At 39.0% G+C, this 19,774-nt stretch overlaps 2 protein-coding genes across 2 annotated transcripts in view; one reads left to right on the forward strand and one right to left on the reverse strand.

Moving 5' to 3' along the window:
- Positions 1 to 1,134: 1,134 nt before the first annotated feature.
- On the reverse strand, positions 1,135 to 5,465 carry SLC33A1 (solute carrier family 33 member 1). The gene is given in 7 exon segments (XM_030215664.1): positions 1,135 to 1,436; positions 3,690 to 3,720; positions 3,722 to 3,871; positions 3,873 to 3,967; positions 3,970 to 4,287; positions 4,290 to 4,450; positions 5,231 to 5,465. Coding segments are annotated over 6 exon segments (1,029 nt in total). The 5' UTR covers positions 4,423 to 4,450; positions 5,231 to 5,465.
- Positions 5,466 to 5,995: 530 nt separating this feature from the next.
- Positions 5,996 to 19,774, forward strand: part of GMPS (guanine monophosphate synthase) — an 85,623-nt gene continuing 71,844 nt past the window's right edge. Inside the window, exon 1 of the mRNA XM_030216485.1 lies at positions 5,996 to 6,194. Coding sequence (XP_030072345.1) covers positions 6,168 to 6,194 — 27 coding nt within the window. The 5' untranslated portion in view covers positions 5,996 to 6,167. The remainder of the gene's footprint in view (positions 6,195 to 19,774) is intronic.

Consider the following 19,774-nt stretch of genomic DNA (forward strand, 5'->3'; position numbering starts at 1 on the left):
TAGGTGACATAAAAAAACATAAAGGTCTTAAGCACCTAAATATGCAAACCTTAGAAAAGAGAAGAGCCAGAGAGACACAAGAGAAACCTTAAAATATCTCCAAGTATAAAGAAGGCACTAGAAATAAACTTTTTTTTTCCTTTTTAGCAGAAAATAATTATTAGGACAACAAGTTATATTGTCAGGATCCAAAGGAAGTAATAGAATATATTTCTTCATAAAAAGGGTCATGGATGCATGTAATGGCCATTCAGAAGAGGGAGAGGCAATGGAAATAATAATAGAATTCTAGAAAGTCTGGGAATAAGCACAGAAGGCTTCTAGCTGCAGAACAGTGAAAAGAAAACTAGCGATTTACTGGACTCTATGGCAAACACCAGGAAGTACAGTGAGCAAACCAGATAAGGCTTACAATCCTTATCTTCCATCGTATTTCTATAGTTTTTGTGACAATACAATTATGAATTCTGAGTTTGTATTTTGGCTAGCTTGTTCCCTTCAATTCTTAGGCTTGAAGCCTATTCAGACCCTTCTCCATCCTGCTTCTTGCCACACTGCAGAAGGGTACATAGAAAGGCTACAACTGAGACAGAGATACTCAAATCACAGCTATTTCCATCCTTCTCTATACAGCATGAACTTCACTTCAGCAATGACCTGCAACTGTACCTGGGTCTTTGCAGAGTGCCACATAATGCAGTTGTTTGAGTGGTAGGCAAGGGCCCTATTTAATACAGTGTTTTAGCACTCATTTCTGAACTGTATGATAATCATCATAAGATCCCCCCCCCAAATAAATAAATAATCATGCAATGAAATCAAAATAAAGCACACTTTACAGCAGTGGTTCCCAAACTTGGTCCTGGAAGCACCCCAGCCAGTCAAGTTTTCAGGAAATCCACAATGAATATTCATGAGAGATCTGCATGCAGTGGAGACAGTCTGAATATCCTGAAAACCAGACTCCAGGACCAGGTTTGGGAACCATTGCTTTACAGACTCAATTTTATCAAAACTGTAAACCCTCTTGGGAAGGGAAATACTACTGTATCTGAATGTAACACCTTCAGCTCAGATTTGGAAAAAGTAATTACATCTAAAAGCTAAACAAATTATATTTTTAAAAAAGCCTCATTATCCTGCTGTACTCTTTGATGTGTTAATTTTCTTTGTGCCTATTAAAAATCCTTCACAACCCAATGGTTTCCATTCACACAGCTTGGAGACCCCCAGTTGTTTACTCACTTTTGCTGTTAAAATCAGGAAGCAGAAGGAAAGGACTGCAGGCATCTGAACAATGCTGAATAGCAGTCTATAAGTTTCCTTGATGTTTTGTGTTTCTTCTCGCTGTTGCAGTCCTTTCTGATCTTCTTTTTTCAGCAGGGCAACTATGGTTGTAGTGATTAAAAAAACTGCTCCCCAGAAAAACATGAAATCTGGAAGAGGCAGAATTTTAAGATGTAGATGGTATTTTGCCAGTTCCCAACTTTTTAATATGTATAGAAATGTCAAGAACATGAGCTTCCAACTCTAACAGCCTTTTACTAAGTCATGGTAAAAAATTTGCAGTTACCACAGCTTAACACAGGACTTTACCACACAGTAGCTTCAGATTTAATGCTGCACCTATTTTGGCAGGGGGGGGGGAGGTCTTCCCAGTATTTTCCACTGCAGGCTGTACCTTAACATTCAGATTAACATGCAGTATCTGCTCCTGGTTAACATGGAAGCACTTCCTACCTAGGAGGTGGTAAATGGACCCATGTTAACTTTGCATTAACATGTATAAAGTGCAGTGCGCTAACTGCTAAGTATCTTCCATGCCATGCCCCTGAAAGCACTTAATGCCCGATTTACTGCATGCTAACTGCAAAAATACAGCAAAGCCCCTTAACAAAGCTCTGCACTAGCAGTTAATGTGGCATAAACCAAGCATTAAATACTTAAACATGGTTTAGCAAAAGGGCCCCTAAGGGATAATAAACTATTACAAGAGGTCAAAGGTAAAACTGCATAGCCAAGAGAGCTAAAAAATATATAGAAATGAACAGAAAAGGACTAGTTGGCTTACCCATCGCACAGCTCTTTATTATCTGTGGTCTTCTTCCTCCATCCATTACTAAGGTCCTTTTGTATTTATCTTTTACATGGCTGGATTTTGCTACAGTTGTAACAGCTCCTGTAACCTCTGCTGAAAATCTATTCCAGGTGTGCACCACCCTCTTAATGAAAACGTATTTTCTTACCAACTACTGTGCTTCCCTCCTTATATGACAGATTGGACTTACAGATCATGCACAAGGATAAGCAAATAAATTCTCTGATCTACCACTGCTGACTTTCATGAGAGGAGGGTTTCTCTGGCCCAATGGGTAAAACAAACATGGTCAATTAACCTGCTCACCTTTTTTTTTTTAAAGTGATCTTTTCATATGGAAACTGTATCGACTTTCTGGAAGAACACATGCCAATATACTTAATCTATGTAGTAAAATGTTTAGTTAGGGATCTTTCCAGCACCTGGTAGAGTACATCATGATTATCATAGGCTGCACTCTCCTATATTTCTAACAATAATGCATCTTAAACCTAAGGAAGCTGTTGTTCTTCAAGGCATATGTTATGGAAGGTCAAAATACTTTTTTGTGCTCACTGCCAACATATTCTAACACTTAACGGGAGCTTTCCTACACCTAGATGAGCTTTAAAGAGTGTTTGGAACAATTTGCTTACTTTTTCTAACTTTTATTTAAAACCCTATGAACATTCTTAAAGCAGTTAAATTATCAATAAGATTAACAAATTAAAATATAAAATTGAGTGCACTACACTGGTTCTAAAAAAAAAAAAAAAACTTATTTGAGAAAATAACTTGTTGAGACCTGTTCATAACATGTAGAGGGATGTAACCTGCATGGAGCAGGAGGTACAACTCTGGCCACCTTACTGGGCAGACTAGATAAATAGGTCATACTGGTCTGTGTGCTGTCATTTATTATGTTCAGCAATGTGACTAAAATCGTATTTGCATAGGTACTGCTTATTTTCTATCAGGGAACTTTTCAGACTTATTTCTATTTACCGCATGACAGCAGGAGTAGAAGGTAGGTCCTCCCACCCACTGGTTTTGAACTTTTTCTATTTGTTTAGAAAACATTACCACCAGCAACAGGTGCAAATGGTATTTCCTGGCAAGAGAGTTGCCTGACTGTTCTGCATCTCTTGCTCGCATTGGCTGATTGTATGCCTAACAATTCACTTAAACAGAGCTATCATATTCCCAGTGATAACATGAACATGGCCCGAACATTATTATATAACGTCCTAAACCGGTTTATATCAGCTGTAAGCATACCCAAGTTTTCTATTCAACCTTGGGGGCTCATTTTCAAAGCACTTAGCCTCCCAAAGTTCCATAGAAACCTATGGAACTTAGCCTCCCAAAGTGCTTTGAAAATATGCCTCTTGGTCTTTCAAGCAGTAGGGTACATAAATATTAAACTGTAACCTGAAGACAGATAAGGGAGGAAAGTCTTACAAAAAACCGGGATTTCTAACTTAATACATCATAAAAAACTGTAATTTAAATTGTTTTAAACATAAATGTTAAAAAACCAAAACTGCAGAACACTAGCAAAATTCCATCTATATACATTATCATTATATTTAAAAGTACTAGCTAATAATACCTGCAAGGGTAACAATTCCTCTTGACTGCGGGGGTAAGCCGTAAATACTTGTTACAGAAATCTGCTGATTCAAGAGCCAGGAACAAAACATTGCCCATAAAGTATCCTGCTGTTTGACCCACAGAATTGCAAGTTGAAGCATAACCCACATTTTGTCTGGATAGCATAGTTAATGCCCAGCCCATCTACTGCTATGTCCTGGGTTGCAGCCAAAACCTCAAAAATAAAAAACGCAACAGTCAAAGCAATTATATCAGGACTATGACGATCATTTCCAATAGAGTATCAACTTTAGTAGATAAATATATCATGAAGAACCCCAAAATATACTGTGTTGGAACCAGCCAGGATTTCCTTCGTCCAAATTTCTTGATGTATACAGCATCCACCAAAGGTGCCCAAAGCAGCTTAAGACTGAATGGCCAGAACACAAAACTGAAAAAAGCTTGGTCTGTATAACTAACGTTCTTGGTCTGCAAGATCAAAGGAATGCTTCCTGCTAAACCTAATGGAATTCCTTGCAAGACATAAAGAAACAACAGTAACGAAATATTTCCCAGTTCTCCTTTATAGCCTGTGACCACATTAGGAACAGGGTATCATAGTCTTGTAACAAGGCTTCTCTGCCCTCTTCAACTTTGGTGTGGAAATTTTCTTCATTAATGTTGATGTTAAAGGGCTGAAGGTTTTGCCGGCGTTGCCTGCTATCTTTGTGAGCAAGTACCGGTGCCATTCCAGATTGCTTTGATTAGCTCAACACACTATGTTGGGGGAGGGGGAAAAGAAAAAGAAAGACAGTTACAAAAATGTTACTGTATTCTTCCAACTCCCTACCATGGGCTGGAAAACACATTTCTCACTTAACTTAATTCTCACCTGCAACACCTCACTATTAAAGATCGTATTGGACATTAATGAACTCTTTTACCTCAACCCAACTTGATTGAATCTTATCTTCCCTATCCCAATACAACATATCTTCCCTATCCCAATACAACATTTTGTACCTATTCCGTACCGGATTTGGTGAATGCCTTCATGGTATTATGTAAGCCATATTGTATATGTGGGATACAAATGTAACGAATAATAATATTATCCTCCCCCCCCCACCCCCGATATATTCCTCAAAAGGAAAAAGCTTCAGTTAACCATGGTTTGAAAGTTTGGCTTTTATTTTTCCTATTTCACCAGGGGGAAATCACTTATATTAGAGTACAATTTATACAAAATCCAATACAAAGGTACCCTCGTAATGTTGAACACTGATTTTTAAAAAGTAATACTACATACACTTATTATTTTTCCTGCCATAAAAACTCAAAATAAGAGACAGGCAATTACTTCCTTCCAAAATGTAATTTGCAAAAGTAGTACCGTCATTAAAAAGGTTCCACTGTAACTGCAATATAACTGAACAAATTAAGCATTAATCTTATTTCCAGAACTAGCCAGTTAAAACATAGAAGTTTCACAGACCTGCATTCAAACGAGACAAGTCTTCCGCTTTAAGTGAAAGCGCAACCCGGTGGAAAATATACCACTTCAGGCGTGTCTTTGGAAACGAGAAAAGCTGGAACCTCTTACATGTGTCTAGACGTGACAGAATGGCTACTGCCCTTGGTGTCGCCCTCCACGCGCGCTGCCACCGGACCTCTGGTCCCGCCTCCACCGACAAAAAACGATATATATTCAGAGCCTCCAGCCCGCGCCGCTCGGAAGTGTCAAACTCCTCGTCAGCATTTCACCAGCCCCGACTTCCTGACCGGTTCCGAGCAAGAGGTCCTTTGCTTTAGTAGTTCCTCCTGAAACTAGGTATTGAGTGTAGCCCATGGTATAAGGGAGGCGAACAGATTAACTAAGTTCCCATTGAGAAGAGCAGGTGGAACTACAAACTAGGAAGCCCTGATTCCGGCGGGTTACTATTTAGAAAGGAACGAATGACCCTGAGAGCATAATTCAGCCAATAAACAGAAAGGCCTGTGTGTGTCACGTGACAGGATTTTAAGCCACTTGTCGGCCATTTGTGATTTGGGTCGAAATGAAAGAAAATAATCTACAAGCTAAATTAAATACGTAATCTTCATCAAATACTGTGAATTAGGGGGAAAAAATAAAGGTTGAAGTCCTAAGGCGAAGAGCTTAGCTATATTTTTATTTAACCTCAGAAGTATTTCCTTCATCCCAATTGTCTTACCAGACTTATACGCCAGAAAGAAAGATGGCCGCTATTGCGTCTAGCGCCCCCTTTCTCTCAGTTGCGGGAAGCGGGGCTCATTTCCCACTGTCCACGGGCGTCCCCTCTCGGTGGCAGGAGGGAGAGAGAGAGAGGAGGCGGGGAGACGGCGAGGGCTGGGGGAGGTCACACACACATTGCTGCCGGATTATCTCATCTCCGGCCGGCGCGAAAGACTCCTGTAGACCCCGCACGGCGCTCTGCTTCCCGCGCTCCCCGCCCGACCGTGGCATCTGGCACCCATGGCTCTCTGCAACGGCGATTCCAAGGTCAGTGGTGGTGGCAAATGGGCCCGGCCGGAGAGGAGAGGCGTGGGGTGGCCGTGCCGGGAGAGTCCCCGGAACAGGCCCTTCCTGACTGAGAGGCGGTTGGGTTCGGAGAATAGTGGGGTGGAGAGAGGGGCGCTGGGTCCCTGACGGAAGGAGACCCCCCCCCAGGCATCAAGGCCACCGTAGACAGCACGGCGGCGGCGGCCCCGTTTTCAGTTTGCCTCCTTTCTAGCCCCCCTCCCCCTTCTTCTCCGTCTTAGTAAATGTCAGAGCCAGGGTAGCAGAGAGAATGTGTGTGTGGTATTTGTGACCAACATATTTCTTCTGCGTCCTCCTTCCCTGCCTTTTCTCTTAACACCCCCCACCTTTCCCCTCGGACTGGGGAAGCTGAGCATGGTAGAAATAAATGTTAAATGCCGCTGCGTCCTGCGCCCCTGGTAAAATACGACAAAATTACCTTGGTGCAGGCGAGTACCCCTTGGAGTGCTGGGTTTAAAGCTCTACCAGAGGAGCTGTTCGGAAGTTTAGTCAAACTTCCTCCGGGGATGTGTGGCTCTGCCTACCCTGAACCCCGTGCCTTGGAGGTCTTGCCACCTGGTGAGCGTTGGGATGGTATTGGTACAACAGGATGAAGCATCTTAATAACACCGTCTCGTACAACAGCATTAGCATCATAATATCTGTGTTCTAAATACGTGCCTAAGCTGTTTTCATTTGTAGAGTGCTGATATTGTGTCATGTTTAATATGAATGTTGTTCTTCCGTGCTGCCTATTATCAAGTAGCAGAATATGAATGGTACAATATTTGTTATATGATTGTTTTACAGAGCTGGTAAAGAGTTATATTTCTGATACTGCATCATGTCAAACTGAATCCAAGTTACAGGACTAATATCTCCCAGGTTTTACCTCATTGATTATTCTTCTATTTGGTCATTTTGCAATTGTTATGCAAGTTTGATGTCAAGCTATATCTGCTGTACACCCCCTTGGGTGACTGTGTCTTCATTAAGGCAGTTAGTAAATCCCAATTAATAAATGTGAAACTGCTGTTCGGATTGATTAAATCTAAAATCCAAATCCAAAGTCTTTTAATCAGCATGCATTTTGGGAAGCATGTTTCAGGAGCAGCAGTGAGTACTTTTTTCCCTGTAGTATGTGCAAGGGCAGCACTATACCGTTTACAAGAGTCGGTACTTTTTCATAAGTGAATTGGTTAATTTCCAAAGTTGGTGGAAAACTGTGTAATATTTGCCTTCACAAATGTTTGAGGTGCTACGCTGGGATACTAAGCTATAGCAGAGAACAGTGGTTAACCTGATTCTGCTGGAAACTATTAGATCGTGAAATGCTGCCCAAACTATAGACATATCACCCAGAAGGTAACTTAATGGTGTTTAATTTGTTCAGGTTAGGTAAAAATATTGCAAGATTGGATAAGTTTGCCGCAAATTCACACAAATTATCATTCTGATGAGAATTGCATTCTCACACCACTAAGAAATATTTCCAACAATATTTCATAATATATATTAAGCTATGATTTGTTTTCATGTTTTTAATAATTATTAAAAGTAATTGTGGAAAACATTTGTTCGCTGTCTCTTATATGCTGAAATAGCTTGCATGATTTTCATGTGTACAGTAATACATTATAGTGCCTATTTATTAATATGTGATAACGTTTTGCATTTACTCCCAGCTTCTATAAAGGTTGACCAAATTTGTGTGTGACTCCCAGATCTTGTTAATGAGCAGTTAACAATTATTGATGTTAATTAGGACTTGTACGCAGATCTGCCTGTGCTATTCTGTAACACTGCGTGCCTAAATTGTCTTGCATGCAACTATAAATGGGGCATGGGCGGTTCAGTGCTGTTGCCAGAAATTAGGCACGATGTTATAGAATACTTGGATTTGTGCACCCAACTGCCATCATCGATTGGGTGCAAGAATTTATATCGGCTTTTGGCAAGCATAAGTCCTTGTGCTCAAAGTTGGGCACGTGAATCTACGCTAAGCACTATTTTATAAAGGTGGCATTCAGCACGGATTTTAATGGCACCTAACATGGGCTCCATTTACTGATTCCAGTCCTTACTGTGCATTAGATATAAAGATTAATGCATGGTTTACGTGTAAAGTAAGTGCTAAGTGTAGAAGCGCTTCCAATAGGTTCCCGTACAGATATTATACATAAAAGTTTTTTGCCACACATTAATTGTGTTCACAGCATGAATGCAATTAAGAGGTGGTAAATGCATCCATTCTAACAGCAACGTTGACAGCATATACTAGAGTATCATAGACTAACTTGCAGTGCTCACTCCACATGAGTTTCCGCACCTTTCCTACCCCATTACAGGTTGTGCAGTTAAAGGGCAGTTCTATAACTAGGCATCGTCATAGACACAGAATGGGAAAGAAAAAAGTCTTAGTAAATCAGATTCGATATGGCGAATGTTGCAAGTACCACAGAGGGTATATACCGGAACAAAGTGAGAGCATGTGGAATGTATGGTAAAGGTGAAACAGCGGTGGACATAAATACTTGTAAATTTAGATACTGGAGAGTATTCTGAACACTAAAATTCTCAATCAATATTTAATGATATGTTCATCTCTTCTTTTTTAAAGCTAATGGTTTGTATAATGTTCGGGTCTGGGACACCTCTACAGAACAGCAAGGCTTTCATTTTAAAGAGGATACCAAAATCATTAGTTGTGTTTGTGGGTTAGTTTGTTATAAGTATCTATCTAATGTCTTTACCTTTTAGTCCAGTAGTAAATATGTATTTTGCCCTAGACTTTCTGCAGCTTGTGTTCATACTAGGAGGAGATCAGAGAGTGAGTTTTAAATTAATCCTGAAATAACCAATCCCACATAGGGAGATACCTTCACTCTTAGATTATATGCATGGCAATGGAGTTTAATAATCAATTGTGGGATGAACGTTAGATATTAGAAAGCTGTTCTGCATGTAATCCTGCAATAGTTTCACAGTGTAAAAAGAACAGTATGTGAAGCCAGACTCATTTAGAGCTCAATATTGTGTTAAGTAATCAAGGAATTACATGGTATGTGTATGAAAACTCCATAAAGATCTTTTAGCTTGGCCTAATTGAACAAGCCTCATAACTTTGCTTTGTTAAAACTTTATGTAGTTTTACTATTTAAAAAAAAACAATGAAGGGATAGTAGACCAGCTTTTATTGGATAAACTTGGATTTTCGAGGAGCTGGCAAGGGCACCACTCTTCTTTTTCATAAACTATGGAGTAGCCTAGTGGTTAATGCAGTGGACTTTGATCTTAGGGAACTGAGTTTGATGCCCACTGCAGCTCCTTGTGACTCTGGGTTCATTGGCCCTGGTACAAAAATAAGTACCTGAATATATGTAAACCACTTTGAATGTAGTTGCAAAAACCTCAGAAAGGCGGTATATCAAGTCCCATTTTCCTTCCCTATGTTTAGTGTGTCGCAAGTGTATACTTCAATATTGGACATTTCCAGAACCCCCAAAATATTGGCACTGGAGAAATGATATCCATCAGTTGGCTATGTGGGAGGGTAGAGCGGCTAGGGCAGGGGTAGGCAACTCCGGTCCTCGAGAGCTGCAGGCAGGTCAGGTTTTCAGGACATCCACAATGAATATGCAGGAGATAGATTTGCAAGCACTGCCTCTGGCATGCAAATCTATCTCTTGCATATTCATTGTGGATGTCCTGAAAACCTGACCTGCCTGTGGCTCTCGAGGACCGGAATTGCCTACCCCTGGGCTAGGGGATCCCTTAAACGTTGAAAACATTTTTTGTTTGCCTGGGGTTATTACTGTATGTATGTATTTAACAAAATTTATAGTCTGCACATCATAACATCTGAGTGGGTTACAATAAAACAAACTGATCATAATCACAACATTGAAACAAATAGACGTTACAATTATATAAAAATTCTAAAGTAATAAATTAAAATGCAAAATAATTGTACAAATGAAAAATGCAATCATTGCTATAACTGAGACTTATGGTCTCTGAGTTCACGGGGACATAGTTTGCACATTAACACACTATGGGCCCTATTTACCAAGGCGTGTTAGCATTTTTAATGCACCTACAATTAGCCTGCGCATTAACTGTATAGGCGCCTATAAGGATATTATAGGCATGTACATGGATAACAACTGTTAAAAACACTAACGCACCTCTAACGCGGCTTAGTAAACAGGGCCCTATAAGAGGCATGGTTCTTTTTTCATTGGTGCTGGTTTATGGTGCCAAACGTTCTGTACTTTATTGGTTTGGGTTTAGATTTGGATGAGAGTAGGTGGGTTGCAGTTTGGGGATTTAATCTTTTATATTGCTTGCTGCTTGGGGGGGTTATAAGAATGCATGTCCCTGTAGCTTCGGGTATAAGTAGTTGTTTAAGGCAGGTAAGAAGGGAGGATGGATAGGCTTAAGGGGAGGGTTGTGATAGGGATAGGGGGTTGCTAGTTTATGGTTGTATTATTGGGGGAGGGGAGGAAAATAAAACATTTACACTGTTTATTGTGCTTTCTTATTTGTTTTACTAATACAAAAGTTTTCACATTAAAAAATACAATGAATTTCAGCGCTTATGAGAGCGAGGGGCTATTAAAAGCCATCTTTGTGCAGGTTACCCATTTTACCTTCACAGTTTTGCCAGCATATGTAGCTAATTGTCACACTTATTACAGACTTCTATCCCGCCCTTAACGCACCTTTCAAAGCAGATTACAATAAAGAAACTTCACATTCGTGGGAATTTACAATCATATGTTCAATCAAGTAGAAAATAACAAACTTTTATTTTGAAAACAAATAAGTTTTCAGAAATTTCCTAAATAAAAAATAGGGAGTATTCTGACGTATATAAACTGGAGTGCTGTTCCAAATCTAATGCTTTGGAAGTCAAAAGGTTCCCTGATACGTTGAATTAACCTTCTTCATAGATGGAAAATCCAACATTAATCATTTCCCACTTCTCAGATAAGATCTACTATTTGAAAAAAAAAAAAAAATCAAAAGTTGACTAATTTCTGAATTTAACCCATATAAACTTATAAATCAAGCAAGCCAGTAAGTTTAAAATAAATGTAACTGTCAGTCTTTAGCCAGTGTTATTAATTTAACAGTGTAGTGGCTTCAGAATATTTTCCCACACTGAATATCAACCAGGCTGTGTTGGAAAGGTCACATGCTGGAGTGTGTCACTTTGAGGCTCATTTTCGAAAGAGAAAAATGTCCAAAAATTGTCACAAAGCACCATTTGGACAAATTTCTTCTCAAAACGTCCAGTCGGTATTTTCAAAACCTATCTATGCAATTCATCTGCAGTGCATACAGATCACAAGGGGGTGTGTTAGGGACATTTCCAAGGCAGGATTAGGGCCAACTCCAGGCTCCGCCCTTTCTGCCTCGCCTCACCTCATGCTTGGAATAAACTCCCTGAGCCCATACGCCAGGCCCCCTCCCTGCCCATCTTCAGATCCTTGCTCAAAGCCCACCTCTTTAATGTCACCTTCGGCACCTAACCACTACACCTCTATTCAGGAAATCTTGACTGCCCCAACTTGACATTTCGTCCTTTAGATTGTAAGCTCCTTCGAGCAGGGACTGTCCTTCTTTGTTAAACTGTACAGCGCTACGTAACCCTAGTAGCGCTCTAGAAATGTTTAGTAGTAGTAGTAGTGTGCCATAATGAAACAAAACGAAAATTTCCAGAGCAAAAATTTAAACAAGTTTGGTCTAGACCTGTTTTTATAACAAATAAGGCACAAAAAGGTGCTTGGATGACCACCACCCCCTTTACTCTCCCAGCGGTCGCTGACCCTCTCCCACCCCCCAAAAATGTGAATAACAATAGTACTCGCCAGCCTCTATGACAGCCTCAGATGTTATAGCCAGGTCTATTAAAGCAGCATGCAGGTCCCTGGAATAATGTAGTGGTGGGTGCAGTGCATACATTCCCCTACCTGTTACAATTCTGGTGGAAACTGTGAGCCCTCCAAAACTCACCAGAAACCCACTGTACCCATATATAGGTGCCCTTTCACCCATAAGGGTTATTATAGTGGTTTACAGTTGTGGGTTGATGGTAGTGGGTTTTGGAGGGCTTAACAGACAAGGTGAGGGTACAACAGTGAGACTGTACCTGGGAGCATTTATATGAAGTCCATAGCAGTGCCCCATTGCTCTCCTAGGATGTCTGGGGGACCAGTCTACAAGGCTCCTTCTACATCCCCAATGACTTGTTTTTCTACGTTTTTCACTTGCACTTTTTTTTTTCAAAAATGGCCTGAAAAGATAAATGCACTGAACACAAAACCTAGTTACAAACAGTATTTTCGGAAAAAAAGATGTTTTGTGGCTTCAAAAATTGCCGTATTTCCTATTTGGATTTTGGACGTCATATTGAAAATGCCTCTCTTGTGGCACAGAGAAGCTGATGCTTAATCAGACTTTTCCAAGGCATAAGATCTATGAGCATTTGAGGCTGGGTGGTTGAAAAACGCTAAGGTGAAAGGTGGGGCTTATTTAAATACATAGCTCTGGCAAGAAATTGCAAGTAGGCTGTAATGTATTTCACCCTGATGAAACACAGGTGAAGTATATGGTTATCGGTTTTTTCCCCCAATTTTCATGTAACCAGTTATTCTCTAATGCTATGTTCTTTATTCTAAAGCCAGTGTTAGCTTCAGTTGACCCTGATGCTCTTCTCCTAGGATATGCTCTAGTCCTCGCACTTTTTTGGGAAGTTTACTGCTGGCACTGTCTCCAGAACAACTGCTGTTTTCCTCTGGCACTAAGACCATAAAAAATTTCTTACTGGATCAGACCTAAGGTGAGCCAAGCCATCGTCTTGTCTGTATCAGTGGACAATCCAGAGCACAAGTATCCAATGGGATACCAAGGAGTAAATCCCATTCCTTCTTGTTCACATCCAAAGATAGGTGCCGGCTTTCCCAAGACTATGTGGCTAATAGTGGTTTATAGACTTGATTCCAGACGCTTATCTAATCCTTTTTGAAACCCATCAGTGTCACCTGCCTTGACCACATCTTCTGGCAACAAATTTTACATTTTAATTTTTAAAACATACTTTTCTCCAATGTATTTTAAATGGGTTATGTATTTGTTTCAAAGAGTGTCATCTTGTTTTAGTATTGCTTAAAAGGGCAAAGAGTCTTTAGCAATTCCCTTTTATCAAACTTCATAGCTCCTCTCAGTTGTCTTCTCCAAACTTAAGATCCATAACCAGTTTAGCCTTCTTGATAGGGGAAGCTGTTCTCTTTACTGGTACTAGTTAAGAACTCAGAATATAAGAGTTGCCATACTGGGTAAGACGAAAGGTCCATCAACCTAGTGTGGTGTTTCCAATGGAGGCCGATTCAAGTCACAAGTATCTGGCAGGATCCCAAAAAGTAGATTCAATTCTACTTACCCTCAGGGATCGGCAGTGGCCTTCCCCTGGTCTCCTTTAATGGTTTATGGGTACTTATCTGGGAATTTGTCCAAACCTATTTTTAATCCCAGCTTGTTCTACGTTTTTACCACATCATCAGGCAATGACAGTGCCTACCTACGGGTTGTGAAAACAATATATTTTTCCTATTTGTTTTAAACATTTCATGTTTCTAACTTATTTTATATACCACTTATCAGTAGTAAAATCTAAGTATTACCTTGTAACTTCATGGCATATCCCCCAAGTCTTTGTACTCAGGATTTTACAGATGTCTATTATATTTTGTTTAATAAGCTATATAAAGCCATAATAGCTCGGTTATCCCCCTGTTTTCTAAGCTGTGCTAGTGGCTGCATGTGCACTAATGCTGACACAGCCCATTCACTTTGAATGGGCTGTGTCAGCATTGCCGCACGGCTTAGTAAACAGGGGGGGCGAGTGTGCTATATGGTGTACAGTTAACATACAGTTAACAATGAGTGTAGTCATTAGGTTAAACATCTCATAAAACTATGGAACCAAAGGCTTTAACAAACAAAAAGCCCTCCAATTGGTTTCTGAATGTCAGATAGCCTATCTCACTGGCAACTGAAAGCAGTGTGGTACATTCTTTTCTGGCACACCTTAGATACAGAAGTTACCATGGATTGTGTGCATGCCAGAAGAAAGTAATGTCTGAGTAGAATCATGCAATTTTACAACTTTGTTTTTCAAAGTTACAGGATTGTCACCAGAGAACAATCTGAAAATCAAAACTCCCAACTTGGATACAACACTGACACTAGTGCAGTTGCATTAAGTAGAGGGTAATGTGCTTTTGAAACCCTTAATCAGCAATCTGGCACTGATGTCAGGCTCAGCAGCCTGTAGTCTCTTGTATTACCCCTGAAACCTTTTTACAAATTGGCGTTGTTGGCCACTCTCCAGCCTTTTAATGATTACATTACTAATAGTAGATCTGCAGTTTAATTTGTGAGTTCTTTACTCTGAGGTGTATACCATCTGGTCCAAGTGATTTGCTACTATTTCGCTTGTTAATCTGGCCTATTATATTTTACAGGTTCACTGAGATTAGTTTCCATGCTTTCAGATTGTAAATATTAAATACCATCTAGGCATGGGTAGCTCCTTCACATCTTCCTCAGTAAAGACTGAAGCAAAGAATTAATTTAGGCTCACTGCTGTGGTCTTGTCCTTCCTGAGTGCCTCTTATCCTGTGGTCATCTAAGGGTCCAGTTGATTCCCTGACAGGCTTCCTGCTTTGAATATACTTAGTGTTCTTTATTATGAGTTTTTGCCTCTATAGCAAGCTTCATTTCAAAACTCTTTGCCTTCTTTATTAATGCTTTGCATCTGATTTGTCAGTGCTTGTGTTGTTTTCTTCATTCAAATCCTTTTTGCATTTTTTGAAAGATAGGTTTTTGGCTATAATAGCCTCTTTCTTCGCACTTTTTAAGTGATGGCTGTCATTTGGTCTTCCTTCTACATTTAAGACATAGGAAATATCTGGCCTGGGCTTCCATGATATTTTTAAACAATGCTCACACCTGATGAGCAAACTTTGTAGCTGCTTTTTTAGGACCTCTTTAATCAAGCCAGGCTAGCGGTTCCTGTGCGGCAGGTCCGACAAAACACATTCAAAGTGCTTTGTCAGTCTGGGGACTGCTAGCGTGGTTTAATAAAAAAGGCCCTTAACCTTTACTGTTTTCTTCATTTATCCTAGTTTTCCTTTTGAAAGTGTTTAATGTTTTTTGAGATGTGTTGACCAGAACTGCACACAGTACTCAAGATGTAGTCACACTCAGTCGATAAAAAGACTGTTAATAATTTCCTTCTTGTTCTCCATTCCTTTCTGAATAATTTCTAGTATTCTATTTGCTTTATTGACCTCCATTACAAACTGAGCTGTGGATTTAAATGTGTTGTCCACAAGATCCTTTTCCTATAATTGATTAATTTTCTCTGTATACACCATTTCTTTCTGCTATTTAGTTGTCCACTGCAGGAAGATACTATTTAATCAAAAATTGATCCCAGAATTAACTCCCTGGTAAAAATCATCAAATATCAAAGACTGGAACCAGAGGATAGTAAAGTGGAAACAAAATATAGATAGAAGATTGACCCCACACTTAAAAAAACAAATAACTGACAAATGTTTGAATACATTTGGAGAGTTTTCATTTTTTACAAATCTTTTACAAAACCACAAAATAGTGCTCTAATCACATAATAGTGAATAACTAAATAAAGAATTTTCCAAAATAACCAAAAAGTGTAAAAGTCAATCACTTCTATCTATTGTTCCACTCAACCTCAATCTCAAATATTTCAAAAGTATGTATGACCTAAAAAAGGTCTAATAAACTTCTAATTCACAATGAGGCACTTATCGTATTATGTCAAATGACTCTCCTTCGAGATGTTCAATGGGTTGCTCTTATATTTTCATCCATCTTGCTTTCCACAAAAACACCGGGTCTTTATCGCTTTGTTCTCAACTTTTCCACGGTGTATCCTGATCCTTGTAAGGGCTATCTATCAACCTCGCAAAGGTATGCTTGTATTCTCTCCTTAGATCATAAAGAGTCTGACTCTGCAGGGTTTCGTGAAAAACTTCCTCAGGAACTCCAATATGATTTCTAATAACAAAAGTAAAGCCAAGGAAGGTGCCTCTGCCGTCCTTTATAAATATCTATTGAGATTGAGGTTGAGTGGAACAATAGATAGAAGTGATTGACTTTTACACTTTTTGGTTATTTTGGAAAATTCTTTGTTTAGTTATTCACTATTATGTGATTAGAGTACTATTTTGTGGTTTTGTAAAAGATTTGTAAAAGATAAAAATAAAAACCACGAAGTTCTATGATTGAGATGCTCAACCACCCTTAGAGATATAAATCACTTGTGTGTAGTCTCGCTTGGGTGAGTTAATACTCTGAGAACTCTCCAAATGTATTCAAAAATTTGTCAGTTATTTGTTTTTTAAGTGTGGGGTCAATCTTCTATCTATATTTTGTTTCCACTTTACTATCCTCTGGTTCCATTCTTTGACATTGGAAGATACTATTTAGCATCCTCCTGCAGTACCTCATGATATGAACCAAATAATCATGAACTAATATTCTAATCAACAAGTCTGCCTCTAATCTGAAGGGTTTCCTCTGGGTACAATTTATTAAAGCAGATTTTAATAGGATTCCTGAAAATCAAGAAGTATATGTATAGGCAGGGAGAATACCAAGCAAGTTCCAGTCCCGGGCTAGGACTAGTTATATTTTAACCTAGTTTTCACAGATTCAATTTGCAAAATATCATTGTGATCAGATAAAACTTATCCAGTGAATAATTTTTGATATCTGCAAATTTAGAGGGTCCTTTTAGAAAGCTATACTAGTAAATGGGCTTAGCCTGCCCTTATACGGGTCTTTCCCAGTCACAAAGCCCATTGCACTTACCGCCCCCTATTTGGGAGGCACTAAGGGTTCCTGCGTTATGGATGTGCTAACCAGTTAGTGCAGCGGTAATGTCAGTGCACTAGGTCATTAACGTATCCACACCCATTCTCCCCTGACATGCCCCTTCCAAAAGAAAACCAAATATACAAATAGGGTATGCTCAGAGCCCTGTTTGCTAAGGCGCACTGGAGACACCTATTAGGAATATATGGGTGTCTTTAGCGTTTAACGCACACTAAAAATGCTAGCGCGCCCTTAGTATGCACAGATGGCAAAACTAACAGAATGCTTTAGCATATCCTGTGTTAGGCCATTTTGCTGCATTAGGCACGCATTAGCTTAGTAAAAAGGCCTCTTAATAACCTCACTTATTATTTCCTTTATAAATATGTTAAACACCAGCAGTCCCAGTAAGGATTCTTGGTGTGCACCACTACTACCTTTCTCCACTGAGAAAACTGACCATTTAGTCTTAAGTCTTGTTTCCTATCTTTTAGACAGTTCCAATCCATGATAGCGCATTGCCTCCTATCCAGGGGTGTGCTGGTAAATTGTTAACAGGGGGCTCTCTCTCGCCAGCAAAGTAAAAGAGAAATAAAAGAAAATTGTGGCCCAAGCCCACATTTTGGGATCCATTTGTTAAAGTAGCCATGGAGAACCGGCTCCCAAAATTCTTAAAAACTTAACAAACGGCTCTCGAGAGCCTGTGAGAGCCTGCTCCAGCACACCACTGCTCCTATCCCACAAATTTTTTAATTTCATCAGGATTCTCTCATGCGGAACTTTGCCAGATTTCTTCTTAAAATCCAGATATAGTATATCAACTGGCTCACCCTAATCCACCTGTTTAATTTTTCAACAAAATCTAAGATTGGTAAGGCAAGATCTTCTTTGCTAAATCCCTATTGACTCTGCCCTGTTAGGCCTTGTTTAAACATATGGCCATTAATTTTGTTTTCCAGAATGGTGTCTATCATTTTGCCCAGCACAAATGTTAGACTTGCTGGTCTGTAATTTCCCAGGTCAATTGTAATTGTAGTACCGTTAAAAGATTTGTGTTTTGTTAGTCATCCTCCAGTCACTGGGTACCAGAGCTGATTTTAATACCATAGTTGATAGGCTAGTGATTACCAGTAATAGATCTGTCCTTTTATTTTTAATTCCTTAGCATTCTCCATTATATATCATTCAATTCTGGTTTGTTAGTTTATTCCATTATATCTTCCAGGGTCCACTGATGTGCTTCAGTTTATCTGAGTTGTCATTCATGCTAGAAACGTTCTCTGATGGTATCTCTCCAATATCCTCCTCAGTAAAGACTGAAGTGAATAATTGATTTAACTTTTCTGCTATGGCTCTGTCTTTCTTAAAAGTCCCTTTTACCTGTAGGTCATTTAGCGATTCAACATCCAACAGACTCTGTCACAGGCTTTTTGCTTCAAATGTGCTTTATTAATTTTTGCCTTTATGACAAACTTCTTTTCAGATTCTGTTTTGACTCTTAATTGCTTTATTTGTAATTTGCTGTTTTTTTGTGTGTGTGAAAATGGTAAACCCTGTAAGGTACCTGTTTATTATCAAAATTTCTGAACACATTATACTTAAAGAAATCGATACACCAAGAGATTTAAAAAACAAGCTTCATTTAGAATTCCACTTGTTACAAATGGTGGAATTTCTGCAAAGATGTCAGAATATTTTATTGCTATTTTCTCTTTGCTTGTAATTTGATGTTCTTAATGCTATTTCCTATTTTCTTCTTTGGATCCATGTTTTATTTTTGATGTGGGCTTCTAAGATAATATTTTTAAACACTGTCCACACTGCATGCAAACTTTTAATGTTTGTAATCTGTTTTTTTTTTTAGTTATTCTAGTTTTATTCATTTTATCAAAATCCCCTTTTTAAAAATTAAAATGTAACTGCTGTAGTTTAATATCCTTCTTTCAGTGATTATTTCAGATTTATTCACTAAATGGTTCCAACATTGTTGCCCTTTACACCAGGTCCTGCATTACAGTGAGGGCTAGATCTAGATTACTTGTCCTTTTTCATCAGTTCCAAGACCATCTGCTCCATAAAGCAATCATTTATGGTATCTATAAACTTTACCTTCCTAGTATATCAGGCCTGATTAGATATTTAACCAGTACTGGAGTATTTGAAAACTTTCAATTGTTGTCATGTTGCCAATTTTGTTAGCTTCCCTAATTTAATTTAGTACTTCACTGTTTACTCAGCCTAGCCAGAAGGATGGTAGTGTATCCTTACTGTTATGTTTCAGCATGTATTTTCTATCCATAAGAATTTTGCTTTGCATTATGTTTTTCTTCAGGACCTTTTACTCTGTACCATCCTTAATATACACCTCTCCTCCATCAGTTTGCTTTATTCTGTCATTTCAATATTTATACTGTGGTGCTGGCATTTTTCGGCTTTCCTCTAGATCTCTGAGATCTGCAGTTTTATTCAATGTCATACATTCTAACTCTCCACACTTACTTTTTTTTTACACTTCTGGTATTCGTATACAGACCATTCAGAATATCTGTTTTATTTGTATTCACAGTCTGTCCAGCAGTTGATAGAGTAATTTGGAATCATATTTTTCAGCTCTGTATTAAAATGCATCT

Source organism: Microcaecilia unicolor, chromosome 10, assembly GCF_901765095.1.
Source record: "Microcaecilia unicolor chromosome 10, aMicUni1.1, whole genome shotgun sequence".
In the NCBI taxonomy this organism is placed as follows: domain Eukaryota; kingdom Metazoa; phylum Chordata; class Amphibia; order Gymnophiona; family Siphonopidae; genus Microcaecilia; species Microcaecilia unicolor.